A 19,982-nucleotide genomic window follows, 5' to 3' on the forward strand; every position below is an offset into this window, starting at 1 on the left:
ATAGAAGTGTGTGTGTGTGTGTGTGTGCACACGCTGTTTTAAAACACTTTATTGTAAGTACAAATTAAAATCTTTATTGAAATTTAACATTCATATAGAACATATAGGCAGAAAGGTAAAAATCATATAGTTAAATAACTTCATTAATTTTCAGGAAGTAAATATATCTTTGTAACTAGCACCCACATCAAATAGAAAATTACTATCACCTCAGAAATTCCTCTCATGCTCCTAGTTACTAACTCCCTTCTAAAGTGAGTATTATGTGGACTTCTAAAACTACGTATTAGTTTTTGCCTGTTTTTGAACTTTATGTAAATGGAATTTTTAAATTTAACAAACGTCACATTTTTTCCCCTAAGAACTTAGAATACTTATTTTAACCCTCAAAGTTAACCTTCTACATCTCCGACAGCAATATGTCATTGTTCTTTTTTTTTTTTTTTTTGCTGTTTTCATTGTTAAAATAATTTTCCTAACTACAGATTAATTTGAGCATTTAAAAAATATATTTGCTGGCTATTTGATTTCATTTTCCATAGCCCATTCATATCCTTTCCAATTTACAATTAGCCTGATTCTTATCAACTTCTAAGAGCTCTTTATATATATATCTTGACCCTTGTCTTTTACATTACAAATTTTCCCCAAATCTATTGTTTATTAGCTTTGTTTATAGTATTTTTTACCATACAACTTTCAAATTTCTACATAGTCAAATATGTCTGTCTTTTGTTTTATAGCTTCAGAATTTTCTTTCTTAATGACGATCTTCCTTGCCCTTGGCCAGTCTCAAATACTATAGCTCTTCGGGGTTTAATTTTAGGCTCCCTTCTTTTTTTTGTCTACAGAATCCCTAGTTGATGTCATCCATTCCCATTGCTTTAAACCTCCCCCAAATGCAGATGATGCCCGAATGTGTAGCTCCAGCCCAGACCTTTGAGCCTCAGTAACATGAATCTGTCTACTGTCAGGGGTGTGCTAAGTCCTGGGGGATACAACAGTATGTGGTCCCTGCCCTCCAAGCTTATTAGAGGAAGTAGATACTGTGTTAATTTAGAGGGATAACTGGGAGACTTGATGATCTCATGCACATTTTGTACTGCTATAAGGGAAAGGCTACAGCCAAAAGATTAGTTCCAGAATATATGTAGAACTACTACAGATCTATTAGAAAATGTCAACTCAATAGAAAAACAGGCAAAAGAAAAGAAAAGGTAATTCTTGGAAAAGAAAACCTGAGTGGCCAGTAAACATGTAGGACAATCAACTTCACTAGTCATCAGAGAAAATAAAATGAAATACCATTTTGTTCAGGGCACCTGGCTGACTTACTCAGAAGAGCATGCAACTCTTTTTTTTTTAAAGATTTTATTTATTTGACAGAGCACAAGCAGAGGGAGAGAGAGGGAGAAGCAGGCTCCCTGCTGAGCAAGGAGCCCGATGTGGGACTCGATCCCAGGACCCTGGGATCATGACCTGGGCCGAAGGCAGCCGCTTAACCAACTGAGCCACCCAGGCGTCCCAGAGCATGCAACTCTTGATCTTGGGGTTGTGAGTTGGAGCTCCACATTGGGTGTAGAGATTACTTAAATTAATAAATAAAAAAAAACTTAATAAAGTAAAATGATGTAGGATTTTTTAAAAACCATTGGATTGGCAAAATTTTTAACTCCTGACTACTTCAAGTGTTGAAAACATGAGGAAAAGAACTTCTGCTGGTCAAAACTTATAATGGTACAACCACCTTTGAGAGCAATTTGGCAAATACCTAATACTGACAATACACCTACCCTTTGATTTAGCAATTCCACTTCAGAGTATCCTTAGGGCAGTGCTTCTGAATCTTTGATGTACATATAAATCACCACGGGGCCTTGTTAAAACACAGATTGTGTTTCAGTAGGCCTGGGGAAGGACCAGAGATTCTTAATTCCTAACAAGCTCTTAGGTGATGTCATTGCTGCTAGTCCAGGGATACCTTTAAACAGCAAGGCCCAAGAGAAACTGATGCATATCCTCAAGGGACATACACAGAGATGTTCATTAGAACACTGATGGTATTAACGAGCTTCTGAAAACTATTGAGGTGAGTAGGTAGCTAAATTCGTATGGTTAAAAGCAAGAGTTAAAAGGAACTAGAGTTGCACATGCCAACTGAGATAAATCTCAAAAACAATGTTGAGTGGGTAAAAAAGCAAGCTGCAGGAAGGATACAAGAATAGGATATTTAACATTTTAAATAATACTGTGTATTGTTTAGAGATGTATGGTATGTGGTATAAGAATGGTAAAAGAATGTAGACTTGCATGGGAATGATAAACATCCAAATCATGACAGTGATTACTTGGGCAAGGCAGGGGCCTGGGGATAGGGAGGGCATATGGCACTCACTTCGGTATTGTAATGTTTTTGTTATTAACCTGGGTGAATGGTATGCCCAGTTAAAGAATACAACTGTCATATTTCTATTTTTTGTACATCTCAAGTATCTCATTCAACAACTAAAACAACAAAACAAATAGGCTCATTTTTTAAGATGAGGAGCCTGAGGCTCAAGAACTGACCCTGTGCCAAACTTCAAATCCAGGCTGTGCTCCTTTTGCATCACGATGCTGCTTTGCATTAACAAAACAAACAGGTTCACCAAGTCAGAAGCAAAACTACCTCCTCAGGTTTGGTTTCCACAAAGACTGAATCAAACTGTATCCTCAAGTGTTTGCTGTAGGACGGGATGCCCCTGAAAAGCACAGGTTTTGACCTCTAATAACTAGAGTTCAAAACAAAGTGCCTAAAAACATTTGCTTTGTTTTTGGACATGGTCTGAATCTTTTTTTTTCTGTCCCAGATAAAATATGGCCATTAGAAGAAGCCCATTATTCAAGAGAAAAGAAAACAATACCCAAACACTTGACAACACCCAAATGTGAGTTTAAGAAGCCCCAGAAGAGTCCCTTTTTGTTCATCTGGTTTTCCAGGGACAGTGAAGCGGAGCTGGGGGATGGAGGAGGGAGAGCAGGGGGCACTTTCTGTCAAGGTAGTATGTGGACCCGCCAATTTGAGAAGACTTGAAAAAAAAATGTTAGAGGAAGCAAGTAGTCACAGGCTAATTTTACTATGCTCGCTCTGCCACCCAGCACGTTGCCTACCTGGCCCAGGCCTGTTTGAGCACCCTCCCTCTTTGTTCTCTTGTTCTCCTCTTGGTTCCTTTTTCCTGGCCCTTGAACCTGGTTGTGCCTCTGTTCTGCCCCAGATCTCTTAGAAATATGTTAGTGGCAGGGAGATTAGTAGTAAAGGGCATGGGTTTCAGTGTCGGAAAAAACCTGGGTTTGAATCCTGCCTGTGCCACTAGTGAGCAGCTCAGGAAACTTGAAGCAGCAAAGGCAGGCCAGTGCTGTCCACAGAATGTGGTAGGATGAGGGAAATGTCTGTATCTGCACTGTCCAATGTGGTTGCCCCCAGCCCCAAGCGACTACTGAGCACTTGAAATGTGGCTAGTGTGATGGAGGAATTTTTTAACAAATGTATTTAATTTTAATCATTAATTTAACTCAAATAGCCACGTGACTAATGGCTCCCATATTGGACAGAGCAAGTCTAGAAAATGGAGAACCTCTCCTCTCAGAGGATCGCCGTGTGGTAACGGACATGAGACACCCCGCTAAAAGGCCCTACTAGTATGCTACATCCTGCCCTGAAGGACCGTCACACTCTCAGGCGCCGCCCGTACTGACGAGGCCGCCTCGGGGAGTGTGCCTCACGTCCCAACACCAGATGCAGCTCGACATTTTCAGCACTGCCTGAGGATGCAACTGAGGCAGCCTGGTGTAAAGAAGTTTGCTTCTTCCTCCTGTTCTTTTGTCCTCACTGTGCTGATTAAACAGAATGACTACATTTTCAGAAACCCATTTTTAATTAAATTCTTATATGACACTATTTGGCATTTCTTTAATAGTAAAGTTTCCGGATAGAAAATGTTACTCATTTTCTCCAGTTAAACTAATCATATCATTATGTACCAACTGCTTTAAACTAAAGAGACAATCTACCTCCATAAGTTAAAAATACATGAAGATAGATAGGGGCGCCTGGGTGGTGCAGGCGGTTAAGCGTCCGACTCTTGGTTTTGGCTCAGGTCACGATCTCAGGGTTGTGAGATTGAGCCCCGTATCAGGCTCTGTGCTCAGCACGGATTCTGCTTGAGATTCTCTCCCTCTGTCCCTCCCCTGGTTCATGTGCTCTCACTCTCTAAAATTAAAAAAAAAAAATTTTTTTTAATGAAGATAGCCATTTTCAGAAACACAAATCAAACAGCACCAATTTTATTTTATAGTGTTTATTAAAAAGTTCCTCTTGTAAAACATGAGTGATTTTGGTCCATATCTTATTTTCCATTTGGCTTTAAAACATTTTATATTATTTACAAAATGAATTGCAATTTTTATGATTGTACATAATTTTTTTTTGACCCTTGGAATATTACAGTTTCAAGTAACTAAAAAATAAACACCTGGCAGACTAAGTGTACTGAAAAGTACATAATGAACATGTTTAATTACCACAGTAATTTAAAAGTCTTGATCTTTACCTCTTAAGATTAAAATTCACTATCATGAAGTCATTCAAGAATCTCTGGAATTTCTCTATCATCCACAATGAGACTATGGATAATCCCTTCTTTCCGCTTCCCACTACTGACAGCCTTTATGTAACAGTCATGGGTCCCAACACTGAAGTGAGTTTCAGTCCCGTCATCTACAAACTCACCCTAGGCCAACAAAAGAAGGAGGAATTAGTGTTCCAGAAACATTTAACTTTGTCTAGAGCATTAACACCATCTAAAAAGGGCGGCATAATGAAGTATCTATTAGCTCAACTTTGGAAAATTAAAGTTAGAAGCTTGTATCGCTAGATGCTTTTCCACCTCTGCTGTGAACTGAACGTTTCTTATTTGTACCTGCTTACTATCTTGAACAATCTTAAGTTTCAGAGGAAAAAAGCCCCTTACATCTCATGGCTGTGTGTCTATAACACGCACTATGAGATAAGAGTGACTATTTTTAAAAGTAAAAATAATAAGCATGATAGCAAGCACTTATTTTATCCCCAGTCACTTACTCTATATCAAGAACAGTTTGCACACGTTACTTCATTGCACCTTCACCATAACCCTGACAGAAGCACTATTACTATCCTCACCGTACAGACGAGGGAATCGAGGCACCGAGTGGTGAAATAACTGCGGGAGGCCCCAGTCAGGAAGGGAGAGAATGTTCATACCCACTCCGAAAACCCGATTCCTCAGATCGTAAGGCGGCTTACAGTAAAATACACAGATAACTAAAACCGAGCACTACCCAATCTCGCCCTGTTCTGTCCGCACAGCAGCTACCAGCCGCGGGGGGCAACCGAGCACTGAATGTGCTGAGTCTGAAATGCCCTGTGCTGTTTCAGTGCAAAATACACACGGAGTGTGGAAGACTTAGAATGAAACAGAATGTAAAATAACTCTAAAACCTTTTAATACTGATGTTAAAAAACAGTATTTTGGATATACTGATTTAATTTAATTTATATTATTAAAATGAACTTCACCTTAAAACTTTTAAAATGTGGCTACTAGAAAAGTTACACATGAAACTCGTGCCTGTGGCTCATGTTACATTTTTACTGAGCAGGACTGATCTAGAGTACAAAGATAGGGGCCAGGTAGTGCAGAGAAGAAAGGAAGAACAGGAGGCTTTGAGGATGAAAGTGGAGTATGCCGGAAAGCAACGAAAGCACAATCAGACTTAAAACTTGGCTTCGAGCTTCCTGGCAGCCAGAGCAGACCGAGCGGGGTCCCACGCCTAAGAAAGCACTGGACGCACGGGGGAGAGCTTTTTCTGAGCTGTGGGGAGGATTTGGCCGGTGGCTCTTTACCGTAGGTGTACTGACACCACCACAAGGACCTTGCAGGTGCACGATTTGCCAGATACATAATCTCGGTCATGGAAAGAAAAAGGAGGAAATAAACTGTAGCTCCCAGGCAGCAAGAGCAGGTGTGCGCATCCTGGGGAAGGCTGCCCAGATGCGGAGCTGCAGAAACTACTCTGCAAATTAGGTTTGAGTTACAATGAGGAGGCACCTGGGTTGTAAAGAGCTACTGTCCAAACACTTGTGGTTCCCTGCTAATTACTGAGGAACAGGCACTGTGGATGAACATTACTTTCAACTTCTTATTTACAACCACATTCTTAATACCACAAAACAACATTCTCTTTACATTTGCATTGGAGAATTCCTTGAGAGTGGGAGGGAACAGGATTCAAAACTGCCAGTTCGGCATCTAGAGAATTCTAGGGTAGGAAGGAAAGGACAGGAAGGACCAGTAGGGGCCTGATCCACGCTAATGATAACTGAAGGTATTCCACAGGGGTCACAAAACACTGATGGAGCTCTCCAAACGTCTCTGCATAAAAGAAGTCTCTGTCAGTAGATTTAACCCAGAGAGTGAGTGGCTCAAGCTCTGGTGATGGATCCTGAGTGAGCCCTGATTAAATAACCCTTCAAGAATTCAAACCAGGATTAAGAAAGAGAGAAGCATCTATCTTTGTAGCGTTTGATTTCCGGCACAGGCACTTCCTCAGAAGCAGACAGCCACAAGACCCAGCAGGTAGGTCCTAGGTAGCTGCTGAATAAACTCATCCCAGACCTCCTGCCCTCTGAGCACCTCTCTTCACCTTCCTATACCTACAACAGATGAAGGGGACAAGGGCAGCACCTACCATGGGGCAACCAGCTAAAACATGGCTAGAGCAGAGTGGGTCTCAAGCCCCGGTGTTCACGCCAGAAGCCAGCATGCAAGGCGGGGACCAGGGATAGTACCCCCCGCTTGCCAGCAGACCCCCCGGCCCTGGGGAATTTCCACCCAGGGACTGCAGCTCCCAGTCCCACACTCCCCTGCTCCCCGGGCTAGGCACACCACTATTTCATTCTCCCTGAAATCACTCCAATAGTCATCCTGCCCACCCAGAGCCGTAACAATGCAAGCAGCTGACAGCAAAGGCCGGACACTCTGGGCTTAGATGGGGATGTCATCACGCTTGGCCACAATGAGTGGGGCAGCCTCTTGGCACTGCTGGTCTACAAATTCCACTTGTCTTCTGGGGTTTGTGACAGGGCCCTTTCCTATCTGCCTTCGTGTCATCTGACATTGTGTGCATCACTTCTTTTTCAAAAACTTCACTTTTAGAAAAGTACTATCTGCTTTGAGGGTATGGTGTAAAGCCTTCCCATTCAGAGTGTGACCTGTGGGGCGACACACCGCATTGGCACCAGGGGAAATGTTAGATTTTGCATTTTAACAAGATCCCAGGTGATTCCTACACATGCAGGTTTGAGGAGCTGCGGTATGAAGCCCAACCTTAACTTGGGCAAACAGAGGAGAACGCCAACCTCTGTGGGGCAGTTTCTGATGTGTGAATTCCTTTTAGGACAGAGCCTGGTCCAGGAGAGGAAAGGCAGCACGTGAGGCTGGGGCCAGCTCTCAACATAAGGCGTTTCCAAGCCCTCCCTGCCCCAGGCACTGTCCCGGAAAGGCCTTCAGAATTTGGAGTCAGGAGTACTTCATCTCTCTCTTGTTCTTAACCAAGAGGATCTTGGGTTAATTATCAATCTCCACCATTAGGAAACACAGCAACATTTCAGTGGCAACCCTTACCCACGGCGCTAAGAGTAATCAAAGGGTCAACTTACTGCTGTCTCCATTCTTTTACCATTGCACCATACGTCCATAGTGTCTTTTTCTGTAAAAGCAACAAACCAAAAAAAACCACTATAATCTATGACTCAAATATAAAGTTAACTCTACTATTTTAAGAAAAGTTTGATATACTGGATTTCTAAAACTCCATTAACTTTTCACGGCTTTCCAATTCTTCTAAATTTGAAGAAACTATGTTTACTCTTGGTTCACAGACAAAATAAAAATGAAACAAAACAGTCTTTTAGGAGACGATCATGGCCCCAGTACAAATGGATGAAGCCCTGTTGAACAAAATAAACACGCAACACGAACTTCAGTATTGAGGACGCACAGAAATGAGTGCGAGGAGGGGCCTCGCCACACAGACTGGCATCAGTGACCAGATGATCCCCACCCCCGCCTTTCACACAGAGCCAGGTGGATGATGGCATAAAGAGGCCACCAAGAAAGGCTGCGACAGGGTTCACGTAGGATGGACAGCATTCAGGCTCAGAAATTTAACCTTGGATTTCCTACTGGATAGCCCAGTAACCTCTATTCATTTTTGTAATGCTTTCATTTTGGGGAAGAATTATTGGATCATAAGAAAAAATGCAGGCATCCCTGGTGGACTCTGCTGACACTATGGAGCAAAATGCTGCCATGAGCCAGCTGGGCATTAGTCAAGCTGTCAGGGCTCACTTGGGGAGGCGTGTACATGTGTGCACGTGTGCACAAACACGTGTGCATTTCGGGGGAGGATCCCCAGGCCCACTTGAGAATATTAGTGTCCTGGCGGGTGGCGGGAAAGAAGACTGCACTCATCAAGCAGCCACAAGATGAGCTGTGGGTGTTATAATGAAGCCTAGAACTGGGACCTGGGTGCACCCAGGGGTCAAAAACTTGCCTGCGGGTCAAGGCTGGGGTGCCAGTCAGGGGCTTGTCTACTCCAGGAACACAGTCTAATAGGGACTCTTTTCTCCCCACACCTTGAGACGGGGGTCTCAGAGAGCGGAGAGAGGCCTCTGAGCTGGGCTAAAGGGAGAGAGAGGCCGAGGGCCCCGGCCCAGGAGATGTGGGCACTGGTTGCCCTGGCGGCAGCCTGAGCGGGGAGCATCAACAGGCGCAGCTGTAGGGAAACCGAGCTTGTCCTAACACCTGAGCAGGGCGCATGGTGCTAAAGTAAACCATGCTGGTGGTCAAGACGGGAATTTTATTTAATATGTCTACTGAACATGCGCAGGTATCAGATTTTCTATAAAGCTATTATTAATGTGCCTCTGAAGAAACCTGCTAACCCAGAAGCCATAAAAGAAAAATGGAATATATTTGACTACATAAAAGTAAAGAGTATTTCTGCATTACTTAAAAAAACATGTACACACATAAGCAAAGTCATACAATAAACGACAGACTGGAAAAAAATAAGCAAAGCTCACAGGACAGACAAAAGTCTAATCTTACTAACATAAAGACTCCGAGCAATCAAGGAGAAAAAGACCAACAACCCAAAAGGAAGTGGGTCAAAGGACACAAAAATGCATTATCAGAAAAGAAAAACAAAAGGACCTCAAATGTGAAAAGATGCTCAACCTCACTTAATTTTGAAAAAGGCAAATAAAAACAACACTGAAATACCATTTTTCATGTAGCAGAATATTAAAAAAATTTTAAGATCTGACAACATGCTCAGCTGGAGAAGCTGTGGGGAAATGGGTACTGGGAGCACAAAATGGTAAAAGCACCAGGAGGGGCAATGGGGCACAATCCACTCAAATGACAAGCACAGTTATGTTGAACCAGCAATCCTATTTTCCCACTTCTGGGATTTTATGCTAAGGAGATATGTCAACTATATTCCAAGAGGCATGTGAACAAAGCTATTCATCCAACACTGCTTCCAACAGCAACAGATTAGGAATAGCCCAAGTGCCCAGCTGTCAGGAGCGAGTTAAATGAACTTTTATTTATTAGGAGATTGACTCTGCAGCTATAAGAAAAAGTATGAGGAAGCTCTTTATGTGCGGTTATAAGAGGATCCTCAGAATATATGAATAAGTCAATAAAGCAAGATGCTTTTATGAAATAAGGTAGTATTAAAATTTTGTATTGGCTTGAATCTGAATAAAGAAACACTGGAAGGACTCACTATTAAAAAGGACTTATCTTTATTAGGGAAACAGGGTGGATGGGAATAGGGATGGAAGCAAATTTCTCCATGTATCTTTCTTTTCATATTGTAATTTCTGAATCATATGAGTATAGCACCTGTTTAAGTATGTATGTTAACAAAAGAACCTACGTATACAGTATTAAATCATGGCTCAGATGTGGATGCAGGGAGTCACAGGAGGTCCTGGAGCGTGTGCACCTTGCAGCCTCTTCTCTCTGCCTGCCTGCAGCTTCTCTAGAAATAATGAATGAGCATCTTTAACATATGCCCAGATTATGCTCTTGAAATACCATTTTCCTCTAAAAGAAACCAGGGCTTCTTGGAGAAAAGGGTGATTCCACATCTGAGTAGAAGATGTTCAAAATGAGCCTAGGACATCGTGTCATACCAGAAAGCAAGGAAGCTTTCAAAGTCTACCAAGGGTGTGTCAAAAGGACTCAGGAGCCAATCTAAAGAGCACACCATTGGCCAAAACTGGGACAATTTGATGGCCAATAAGAATAATAACTTCAATGTGTTGTAATACACATCAAATTGTTTAAATCTATGAGTTAATAATGATTAAAAAAAAAACAAAAACCTAAACGATCACCTTTAGAGGAAAATAAGGAGCCAATTCAGTATTTTGAAAACTAGTAAAAGGAAAACAAGTGTTATTCTGCATTTCTTATATGAATTGTACCTCTGTACAACCAAATAGTAGATGACAAGAAGTTTTTCATTTTAGAAATATTCCAGAATATCACCATTTGGCAACTGCTAAGGAATTACTGGATGCAAAAATTAGGTATTAATGGTTGCCAACATCAAAAACATTTACAAACAGGGCGCCTGGGTGGCTCAGTTGTTAAGTGTCTGCCTTCTGCTCAGGTCATGATCCCAGGGTCCTGGGATAGAGCCCCACATCAGGCTCCCTGCTCCACGGGACGCCTGCTTCTCCCTCTCCCACTCCCCCTACTTGTGTTCCCTCTCTCACTGTGTCTCTCTCTGTCAAATAAATAAATAAAATCTTTAAAATAAATAAATAAATAGGGCGCCTGGTGGCTCAGTTGGTTTGGCGTCTGCCTTCAGCTCGGGTCGTGATCCTGGGGTCCTGGGATCGAGCCCTGCGTCAGGCTCCTTGCTCTGCGGGGAGCCTGCTTCTCCCTCTCCTCCCCACTTGTGGTCTCTCTCACTATCTCAGTCTCTCTCTCTCAAATAAATAAATAAAATCTAAAAAGAAAAAATAAATAAATAAAATAAAATAAATTGACAAACACCATGTGCCTCTTGATATAACAAAACTATAAAGTAGTCTGGCCAGAAAAAAAAAATCAAACCTAAATTTAACCAATTCTTCAGTCAACTACAAATGTATAGGAAACAAAAACAGAGGTGAGGGAGCGCCCGGCTGGCTCAGTTGATAGAGCATGCGACTCTTGACCTCAGGGTTGTAAGTTCAAACCCCACTTTGGGTGTAGATTACTTAAAAATAAAAACTTTAAAATTATATATATTAAAAAGAAAAAGAAAAAGAAACATCACGGAAGTGCAATCAACAAAATACAGACCACAGGAAACTCTTCAAGACAAACTGATCCAGTTTCTTCAATAAATAAGCTATACAGGAGTTTCTGGTTTTTTTTTTTTTTTCAACTACGTGCATTTAATTATTTGATAAACATTTTTCATTTTCTTAAAATTTATTTAAGTGATTTCTACACCCAGCGTGGGACTTGAACTCACGAACCTGAGATTAAGAGTCACGTGCTCCACCAATTGAGCCAGCCAGCGCCCCAAACATTTTTTTTTTTTTTCAAAGTTTTTATTTATTTATTTGAGAGAGAGAGAGGAAAGTGAGCAGGAGGCAGAGGGAGAGAGAATCTGAAGCAGACTCTGCCCTGAGTGCAGAGCCCAACACAGGGCTTGATCCCATGACAGCGAGATCATGATCTGAGCCGAAACCAAGAGCCAGAGGCTTAACCAATTGAGCTACACAGGTGCCCCCACATTTTTCATTCTTAAAAAAAATTTTTTTTAAAGTACATGCTAGCATTTGACTAGACTGTAGACTCTTTAAAGGCATGGACAACATCTCTTCATCTACATATCCTCAGTGCCTGATATGCTAACTGGTATTTAGTAGGTACTCAGTATTATCTAAATAAATGAATCAATGAATTAATGAGATAATCCAAATGGTCTTAACTTTAGTGATATGAGAAGCAGAAAATACTGGGAGTACCAGAAGAGAGAAAAGATAGTAACTTGTAAATATTTGTCTCTTAAGTTTTATAGGCCCAGTGGAAACAACATAGATGGCAATCTGTAACAACAGAACTTAGCTCAAAGATCAACGGCTTATTACTTTTTATTTTTTAATCTACTTTATCTGGACTTTGACAATTTTGATGTGCTGCAGTACTAAACCTCTTGCTACCTAGAGAAAAATTCCCTTGTTACTGATCAAGCTTAAATTTCCAACTGTCTCTAGATATCCTTTTAAAGAGAAATATCAATAATAATAGAAATATCAATAATAAATAATAACAAATGTCTACATCTTTTTTTTTTTTTTTTTTTAAAGATTTTATTTATTTATTTGACAGAGAGAGACAGTGAGAGAGGGAACACAAGCAGGGGGAGTGGGAGAGGGAGAAGCAGGCTTCCCACGGAGCAGGGAGCCCGATGCGGGGCTCGATCCCAGGACCCCGGGATCATGACCTGAGCCGAAGGCAGACGCTTAACGACTGAGCCACCCAGGCGCCCCTGTCTACATCTTTTTTAAAACCTGTTTAAAAGGTTTCTTTTTTTCTTTAAAAAAATTTTTTTTAAATTTCTTTTTTTAAACCTGTTTATAATCTTCAATCCATCACTACAAAATCTGGCTCTCATATAAATCAGTCATTTAAGTGAATAATTCGTTCACATAGGACACATCAGAAATACACCTACACACACTTACACTCTCTCTACTCCAATCTCCCATAAAGGGTCTGGGTGGTTAGGGGAACTAATTAACAACCATCATAAAAAGCCAATAAATTCTGCAGAAACGGTACTCACTTACCCAACACAACTCTAAAGTCCTCACCATCCAAATGTAATACCCAAGTATTGGTGGTTTTTGACCTGTTCTCCATATACTTCTTGAGACTTTTCCCATTAATTTCCAGAGTATACTCATATGCAAATCCACTGACAGCATCTATATTTATGGTTGCTTTTGTCTTTGCAGCTCCAACGCAGAAGGTTTCTTTGCCCACTAGTTTGAACATCCATTCTTTTCTTACCTCTTCCTAAGCAATAAAATATAAAAGTTAAAAACACACAAATGGAAGAAAATTTAATATTTAGCTTTAGAAGTGCTATAATTAAAGTGAGTAAATAGCAATGCTATTTAGATGTAATTTTATTACTCCATGATTCAAATATTTTAGAAAATAAAAGCACCTCAAGTTTAAATGTTATTGTCTATGGATCCTATAACTATTATTAGTTTGCTTGGTCCAGCAATATGATCCAGGCCCAAATATAAAGATAACCAATGTAACAGAAAAGCCTTGAATTTACATATGAAGAATCTATGTTAACAAAATCAAGCTTCTATGTATACTATATTTTACAAAATAACTTATTTTTTTCCTACCTTCCCATCTACATATACCACTCGTTTGCCTGAGGTGGTCCCATGTTCAAACTCAATTTTATGGACTCCGTCACTTAAAGCAACATCCCAAACGGCTACGAGATCTGTCATTTTTTCCAGGCTATAAGGAGGGCTAAGGGAATAAAATAAAGCAATTACAATAGGCCAAAAACAGTAAGAAAATAACCAATTAATATTTCCAAGATGAAAATATCAGATTTTTTTAAACCCCTAAAATTACAAGATATTAAAGTGACCGTACCTAAGAATTTCTACTCACAGTACATATAACTATCTTCTTCCTCTTATGTACTCTTCCTTTAAGATGAAACTACTATATATGGGTATATAGTCGGGTAATTCCAAACAAAGTCACCTTAATATTAATAGGATTAAGAACCCATCAGTTTATCCAGGATAGTATTCTAAGCTGGGTTACAGAATAATGCTTGGAAAGGTCAGTAAAAAGTCTCTACTTCTTCCCTATATCCCCATTTAAAAAGCACAGTATTTAATTCTGGTTTTTCTTTTTCAGATCATTCACTCCAAAACAAGAACTCCCCAAACCTTTCAAATTTAAATCAGTTAGGATTCATTTTAACAAAAAGGGTTCTAATTTATTATACTGAGAAGAAGAGAAGTCATAGAAGAAATGTCCTATAATAAAAGAAATAAAAATGTATGGAAAATGGTAATTCTTGTCTTTACTATAGTAATCTTATTTAAAAAAATAAAGGATTCTGTTTTGTCATAAGCTTCTGGCACAACTTAAATACACCTTTTAGATATTAATATTTTAATATAAAATATATAATACTTATCATATCTGTGCCGTGTGAATGCCATATATTATATTATGTGATACCTATACAAAATATATTTTGAGCCTGCTCTCTTAACTACGTCTTACTCTTTATTCACTCTAATGTCCTCTGTGTACTCTAAACAAGAAATGGTAAGTGGATTGATTTGATATCATTTTGAAGTGATTGCCAAGAACTCTGTGCTACGGCAGACTTGGAGACCTTACATCCAGGCCCTATGGGAAAAGATGTGTCCCACTGGTGGCCACCTCCATGCCAGGTGTTTACTACCCTTGCTCTCAATCACAGAAGAGCAAAACCATGCATTCTGCAAGTTTATAAAATGTGTCCTTAACCAAGTAGCCTGGATAAATAACTCTTGAGTGATTAAAATAATCTTGAAAGTTTCAAAAGCTAGTTTTATTGCCATGCAAGACATTTACCTTTCATCATCTTCAAAGACAGGACTGTCGCCTCCAGATGCCATGGTTTGGCAAAACAGTCTTTAATCCAATTAGCAGGCAGGAGAGAAAAAAGCAGGATTGCAGCAAAGAAAGATTGAGAGCAACAAAGATAACATCTGTAAAGGATTTTTTTCTAAGTTTGCAATCCATTTCTCAAATTGCATGCAGTTTCTGATGAAACAGCTTTTACATACAATAGAATTGCAATCTCCAGTTTTCAGAAAAAGAAATTAAGCCATGCAAATTGGCCGATCATATTTTTCCGTTATAAATTTATAGTTTCCCAAAACTAGAGACAAATATGATACCACATCAGAGCTGCAAGAGACCTAGAGGTCCTCTAGGTCCTGCGCTTCTCAAATTGAGAGGTATAAGAGGCCCTCAGGGTATGAGGCAGTGGGTCAGGGAATACTTAAAACTCCAGAATAAACAGTACGCATCTTTGGGAAGCATCAATGTTACAGGGTGGTAACAAATTTAAAATGCAATCTTAATATTCAATTTTAGAAGGCTATATATTATGGTGGAATATATAATTAAAAAAATATTTTAGGGGCATCTGGCTGGCTCAGTTGGTAGAGCACGTGACTCTTGATCTCGGGGTTGTGAGTTCAATCCCCACGTTGAGGCAGAGCTTACCTAATTAAAAAAATAAATAAAAAATTCAAAAAAATTTTAGATACCTTCAAAGAAATGACTAGTTTGCAGGAAGCAGCCAAGGATATGCTAGTTTGCTTTCTAACAGCAAACTTAATTTACCCACTTACTCAAGCCCACTTAATTTACTAGTGCCAATAACGAATCCACAAAAGTTATGTGGTTTGCTCAGGTCACTAGTAGGGCCTGAGCCAGAACTAGGGCCCATAACTCCCATGCAGTTATCTCAGAATTAACTAGGCTGTAATACTAATTAAATTTTACTAAAATCAGAAGCACACATATATTCACACATGCATAGGAAACCCTCCACGTTTGGAGATTTGGGATTAACAGCTGTATCCCTTCCAAACCTACTGAAAAATAGCTTCAACTATTTTTTGCTCCCCAGATCTACTCTGTCCTAGCCTTCTCCCTATAGATGCCCAAGAGTGCTCTCTCCTTGTTAAAAATGGAAGATCGCCAAACTTATTTAGCTGGAAACAGGCAGAAGCCACAAACTGTTTTTAAAAAGATGTTAAAAGAAGAGATTAACACTGATAAAAGCAATCCAGCAGGCAAGGAAAACATAAAAATTTTAGAACAAAAAAAGATTCAAACACTTTGTACCTAAAATAAATCCCTTTGTTTTGGGAGCACCTTACAAATTTGTCAACTTTTCTAATCTCAAGAAGCCCTAGGATACCTCCTATGGAAGTGGAGGGTATCCTCCAACTACAAAAGCAAAGAGAATACACAGCAATAGAGGAAGCCAAATAGCATAATATAAACTTGGATAAGCCATCCTTTGCAAATCAGAGTGGGCTTAGGGATATCATTCAAATTTTGCTTTACAACTTTTAGAGACCCTAGAAAGTTCAGTAATTCAGCATTCAAACTTGAAAGAACTGCCCAGTTTTCCATTATAAGGAACTTCAGTATTATCACACTACGATAAGGCATGGTACCATCTTAATTATAATAACTTTTCATATAGAAGTATAAAAGACAACACAACAAATTAGAAGGGAAGTGAGAAATCAAGGTCACATTTATTTCTTGAAAATTTTCCCTAAACTATCGACATTCATTCATACATTCATTTATTTATGGAGTATCTATCTAAAGTGCTGAAAAGTTTTGGAAATAGTGATGGTTGCACAAAATTGTGGATGTACTTAATCCCACTGAACTGTACACTTAAAGATGGTTAAAATGGTAAATTTTATGTCATATGTTTTTTACCACAAATTAAAAAAATAATATTTTAATATACAAAAGACATTGGATTATACACTTTAAATGGGTGAATTGTATGGTATGTGAATTACACAAAAAGGAAAGACCTAGGTGTCCTGCTGGTAGTGTTTCTTGGAATGTGACTGTATCTATAACCAAAAGATGATCACAACTGTCCTTGTCCCCAGTATCTACCTTACTCATTTGAAAAATGAGAAATATCTGTCACACATCTCTAAGTTACAAACTGGACTTAATAAACACATGTCATACTCTAAATTCATTCACCATGCTAATAGTTATCAGTCACTTATGTGCCAGGCACTGAGCTGGACACTAAGCTCAGTGAGGGGCCCTAGAGAGACCAAATGATGATTATGACACAGACATGGGGGTGTCCTTGTAAAGAGAACTAGTAAAGGACAGAATGGGCCCACAGAGAAAGGATCCCAGCCCTACCAAATGGGTGGGAAGGCCAGAGAAGACTGGTTTAAAACTTGAGAGAAAGGAATTAATCCACTGTCATTCTTAAACTCTTATACACATACTTAATTTTCAGGATCATGTGACCAAACTGAAAAATGATCATTACAAAGAATATTCCCTCTATTTTAGCACAAAATTTAAAAAATGTAAATGAAGGGGCATCTGGGTGGCTCGGTCAGTTAAGCATCCAACTCTTGATCTCAGCTCAGGTCTTGATCTCAGGGTGGTGAGTCCAAGCCCTGCTTTGGGCTCCATGCTGGGCATGGAACCTACTTAAAAAATAATAAAATAAAAAAATAAAATAAATGAAAAGGATGGAAAAACACATTCCATTTATTTTCACTGATGAGGATGATGTCACTCAAACTTTTTTTTTTTTTTTTTTAAGATTTATTTATTTGACAGAGAGAGACACAGCGAGAGAGGGAATACAAGCAGGGGGAGTGGGAGAGGGAGAAGCAGTCTTCCCGCCAAGCAGGGAGCCCGATGCGGGGCTCGATCCCAGGACTCTGGGATCATGACCTGAGCGAAGGCAGACGCTTAACGACTGAGCCACCCAGGCGCCCCTCACTTGAAACTTTTTACATGTCTTCCAAGAACGCTTTTTGAGTATCTAGGCATCAACATAATCTTTTAAAATCTCTTCCCTAGCAATTCAACGGTCACATTTCAGAGTAAGACTTAACCATTAAGACGTTTCCACTGTTCATCTAACCCAGCTTGAATTTTGCCTTAACTTGGGTTTAACCGCACTGGGGGCTGTATTGGTCTGTCCAAGCTAAACCCAAATCCGTTTTAAAAATTACTAAGATATTCATAGTTCCCTTTTCAGCAAAAGCTCTAGGTAAGGCCAGCCACAAGGTCACTCTTCAACAAACAGGTGCTGACACTGTATGTCGAGACCCACGTGAAGCACTGGGACCCAGCAAAGTCGGTCAGGAAGCTCCAGGAGCCAGGCCTCCCCAAATGCTACCGGAGGTACAAGAACCGGTAACTTTTCTGAGGAGCATTTTTACAATGTAAACCACAAGCCTTAGGAGAGATCACTCTAAACAACTGATCACGCTCAACACACTAGACGTAACAGTGCTCAATGAACTGCCTTTTTTTTGTATTAGCTACAAACTGAAAACCATGTCCACCAGCAGGGAAGGACGCCTTGAAGTAAATCACAGTCCCGTCACTCAACAAACTGCACGTCCAGCTGCGGCCAGGCCCCGGGGATGGATGCTGCGGTCAACCTGGCACACAGGAACGCAGTCCAGTGCGGCCAATACAAAGGACGCAGAAAAACACGTAGAGCCACGGTGAGCTGCGCATGCTGCATTCTTAGGTAAAGAAGCCAAGTTACAGCACCTTACGATCTAGGCTTTGCAAAATGCAGTCTGCTCACGCGTCCAGGAAAAAAGGGCTGGAAGAGGATTATCTTAAGGTCGCAGGGCCTGGCCAGGTAGGGGCGACCCGCAGACTGCCCCCCCCCCCGCTCCTTTCCTCTGCCCCCCCCCCCCCCCCCCCCGCTCCTTTCCTCTGCCCTCCGCCGGGCAGACACAAGACGTCCGGAACGCACCCGGCGCGGCCCGACGCCTCACCCGCCCCGTCCCACGGTCCGCGTAGACACCGCCCACCGCTCGCAGCGCCCGCCGCCGCCCGGAGATGGCCGCCGCCGCCCTGCAGCTGGAATGCCGGGGGCTGCGCGCAGGGGCTTCTGGGGCGCGGCCCGGGGCCGCCCCACCTGGGCCGCGGGGCTCACCTGGCCGCCGAGCACTGCGGGAGGCTCTGGGCCGCGCGGCGCGCGTGTTCCCACTCCGCCACGTAGGCCGCGTGGCCTTGCTCCCTTCGCCGAGAAGCGGGCGCTTCCTCCTCGGAAGCTGGAAGCTCGGCCGCCGCCAGTTGCGAGCGCGCCGACTCTGTGGCGCTTCAGGTCCCCTGAGGTGCCCAGCGCAGGCCGCCACCCGCCCCCGAGCACCGCCGACGCAGCCCCCGCCTGCTGCCTCAGCCGAGGGCTCTGCGCTCTCTGCAGAGGCCCTCCGTCATCCCCAAACCCCAAACCTTAAGTCCTGCACCGCGTTCCGCCGCCCCGGGCTGGTAAGACCCGCTGATAGCAGGCGCGGGGCCGGACGCTGGGGATAACCTGGTGGCAAAAACAGACCTTGTGTCTGCTCTGAGGCCACTGGGCAGGTAGATCTGATTATGGCATTCGCCCCTTGAAATCTCGGTATGGGTTCCGGTTACTTCTGTAAAGACCCAAACTCCTTAAGGCGCGTATGAGGCCCCATGTAGATTCTCAAATGTTGCGAGCTTTTTCTCTCCCCGGGGCCTCTGCCGATGCTCTTCCCTCTGCGGGGCACTCCTCCCTGCCTCTGCCCTTAGCTATCCTCCACTTTGTTGTTGAGCTTGCGCTTCAAATATTTTTTAAGGAAAACTATCCTGTCCGTGAACACTTGCAGCCCTTGGAATTCTCCTTAGTCCTTGTCACGGTGTGCAGTTATTCGTGTGATTTTTGCTTAATGTGTAACTTAATAGTGGACTGAGGTTCTTGAAGGCAGGGGCTATGGCCGCTTGGCTCTCAATCTTGTTATGTCCCACATCGGCACAGTGCAGGCTCATAGTAGGCTCTGATAAATACTTGTTTAAAGAATGAATGTAGAGCAGGCCTGGGTGAGTTTCAGGTGGTTTCGATTTTCACTGTCACCAGCAGAGAGGGAGGAGGGTTGCTGAGTGGGCCATTTGAGGAGGGCAGTGAGTGGTCCCTGTAGAGAGTGTGCCCAGTGACAATATACAGACATTTGAAGGGATTCTGGGGGGACTCTGAGGGCCCAGAAGATT

At 41.7% G+C, this 19,982-nt stretch overlaps 2 protein-coding genes and 1 long non-coding RNA gene across 13 annotated transcripts in view; 2 read left to right on the plus strand and 1 right to left on the minus strand.

Annotated features, from left to right (window-relative positions):
* The first annotated feature begins 1,411 nt into the window (after positions 1 to 1,411).
* On the plus strand, positions 1,412 to 3,934 carry LOC144381654 (uncharacterized). Its single transcript, XR_013447365.1, has 2 exons — positions 1,412 to 2,927; positions 3,561 to 3,934. It is a non-coding gene; the product is annotated as an uncharacterized LOC144381654 (long non-coding RNA).
* On the minus strand, positions 3,896 to 19,473 carry FAIM (Fas apoptotic inhibitory molecule). 9 transcript variants are annotated; one of them, XM_078071284.1, is made up of 7 exons: positions 18,907 to 19,052; positions 14,775 to 14,834; positions 13,529 to 13,661; positions 12,950 to 13,178; positions 7,739 to 7,788; positions 4,590 to 4,769; positions 3,896 to 4,249 (listed from the first exon to the last, which is right to left on the minus strand). In XM_078071284.1, the coding sequence occupies exons 2-6, from the start codon at positions 14,816 to 14,818 to the stop codon at positions 4,620 to 4,622; spliced, it is 606 nt and encodes a 201-aa protein (XP_077927410.1). In that variant the 5' UTR covers positions 14,819 to 14,834; positions 18,907 to 19,052; the 3' UTR covers positions 3,896 to 4,249; positions 4,590 to 4,619. The 9 variants fall into 9 exon arrangements, with proteins under 9 accessions (XP_077927410.1, XP_035948052.1, XP_035948047.1 ...); XM_036092159.2 differs by lacking the exons at positions 3,896 to 4,249; positions 18,907 to 19,052 and adding an exon at positions 19,306 to 19,473 and having other exon boundaries at positions 4,322 to 4,769; XM_036092154.2 differs by lacking the exon at positions 3,896 to 4,249 and having other exon boundaries at positions 4,322 to 4,769; positions 18,907 to 19,051.
* Positions 18,583 to 19,982, plus strand: part of CEP70 (centrosomal protein 70) — a 104,079-nt gene continuing 102,679 nt past the window's right edge. For 2 of the 3 annotated variants that reach the window (XM_036092151.2, XM_036092153.2), the window contains exon 1: positions 19,108 to 19,241. The gene's annotated coding sequence lies outside the window, so the exon portion shown is untranslated. Of the gene's footprint in view, positions 18,607 to 19,107; positions 19,242 to 19,982 lie in introns of those variants that run through there. The other variant, XM_036092152.2, reaches the window with a different exon arrangement.

This window comes from Halichoerus grypus, chromosome 1 (assembly GCF_964656455.1).
Source record: "Halichoerus grypus chromosome 1, mHalGry1.hap1.1, whole genome shotgun sequence".
NCBI lineage: Eukaryota > Metazoa > Chordata > Mammalia > Carnivora > Phocidae > Halichoerus > Halichoerus grypus.

Excerpts from the sequence above, each read along its gene's own strand:
- FAIM (XM_078071284.1), bottom strand. The coding sequence starts at position 14,818 with ATGGCATCTGGAGGCGACAGTCCTGTCTTTGAAGATGATGAAAG. Across the intron at positions 13,179-13,528 it reads TGGTATATGTAGATGGGAAG|GAAGAGGTAAGAAAAGAATG; the intron begins GTAGGAAAAAAA and ends TTTATTGCTTAG. Across the intron at positions 4,770-7,738 it reads GTAAAAGAATGGAGACAGCA|GGTGAGTTTGTAGATGACGG; the intron begins GTAAGTTGACCC and ends TTGTTGGCCTAG.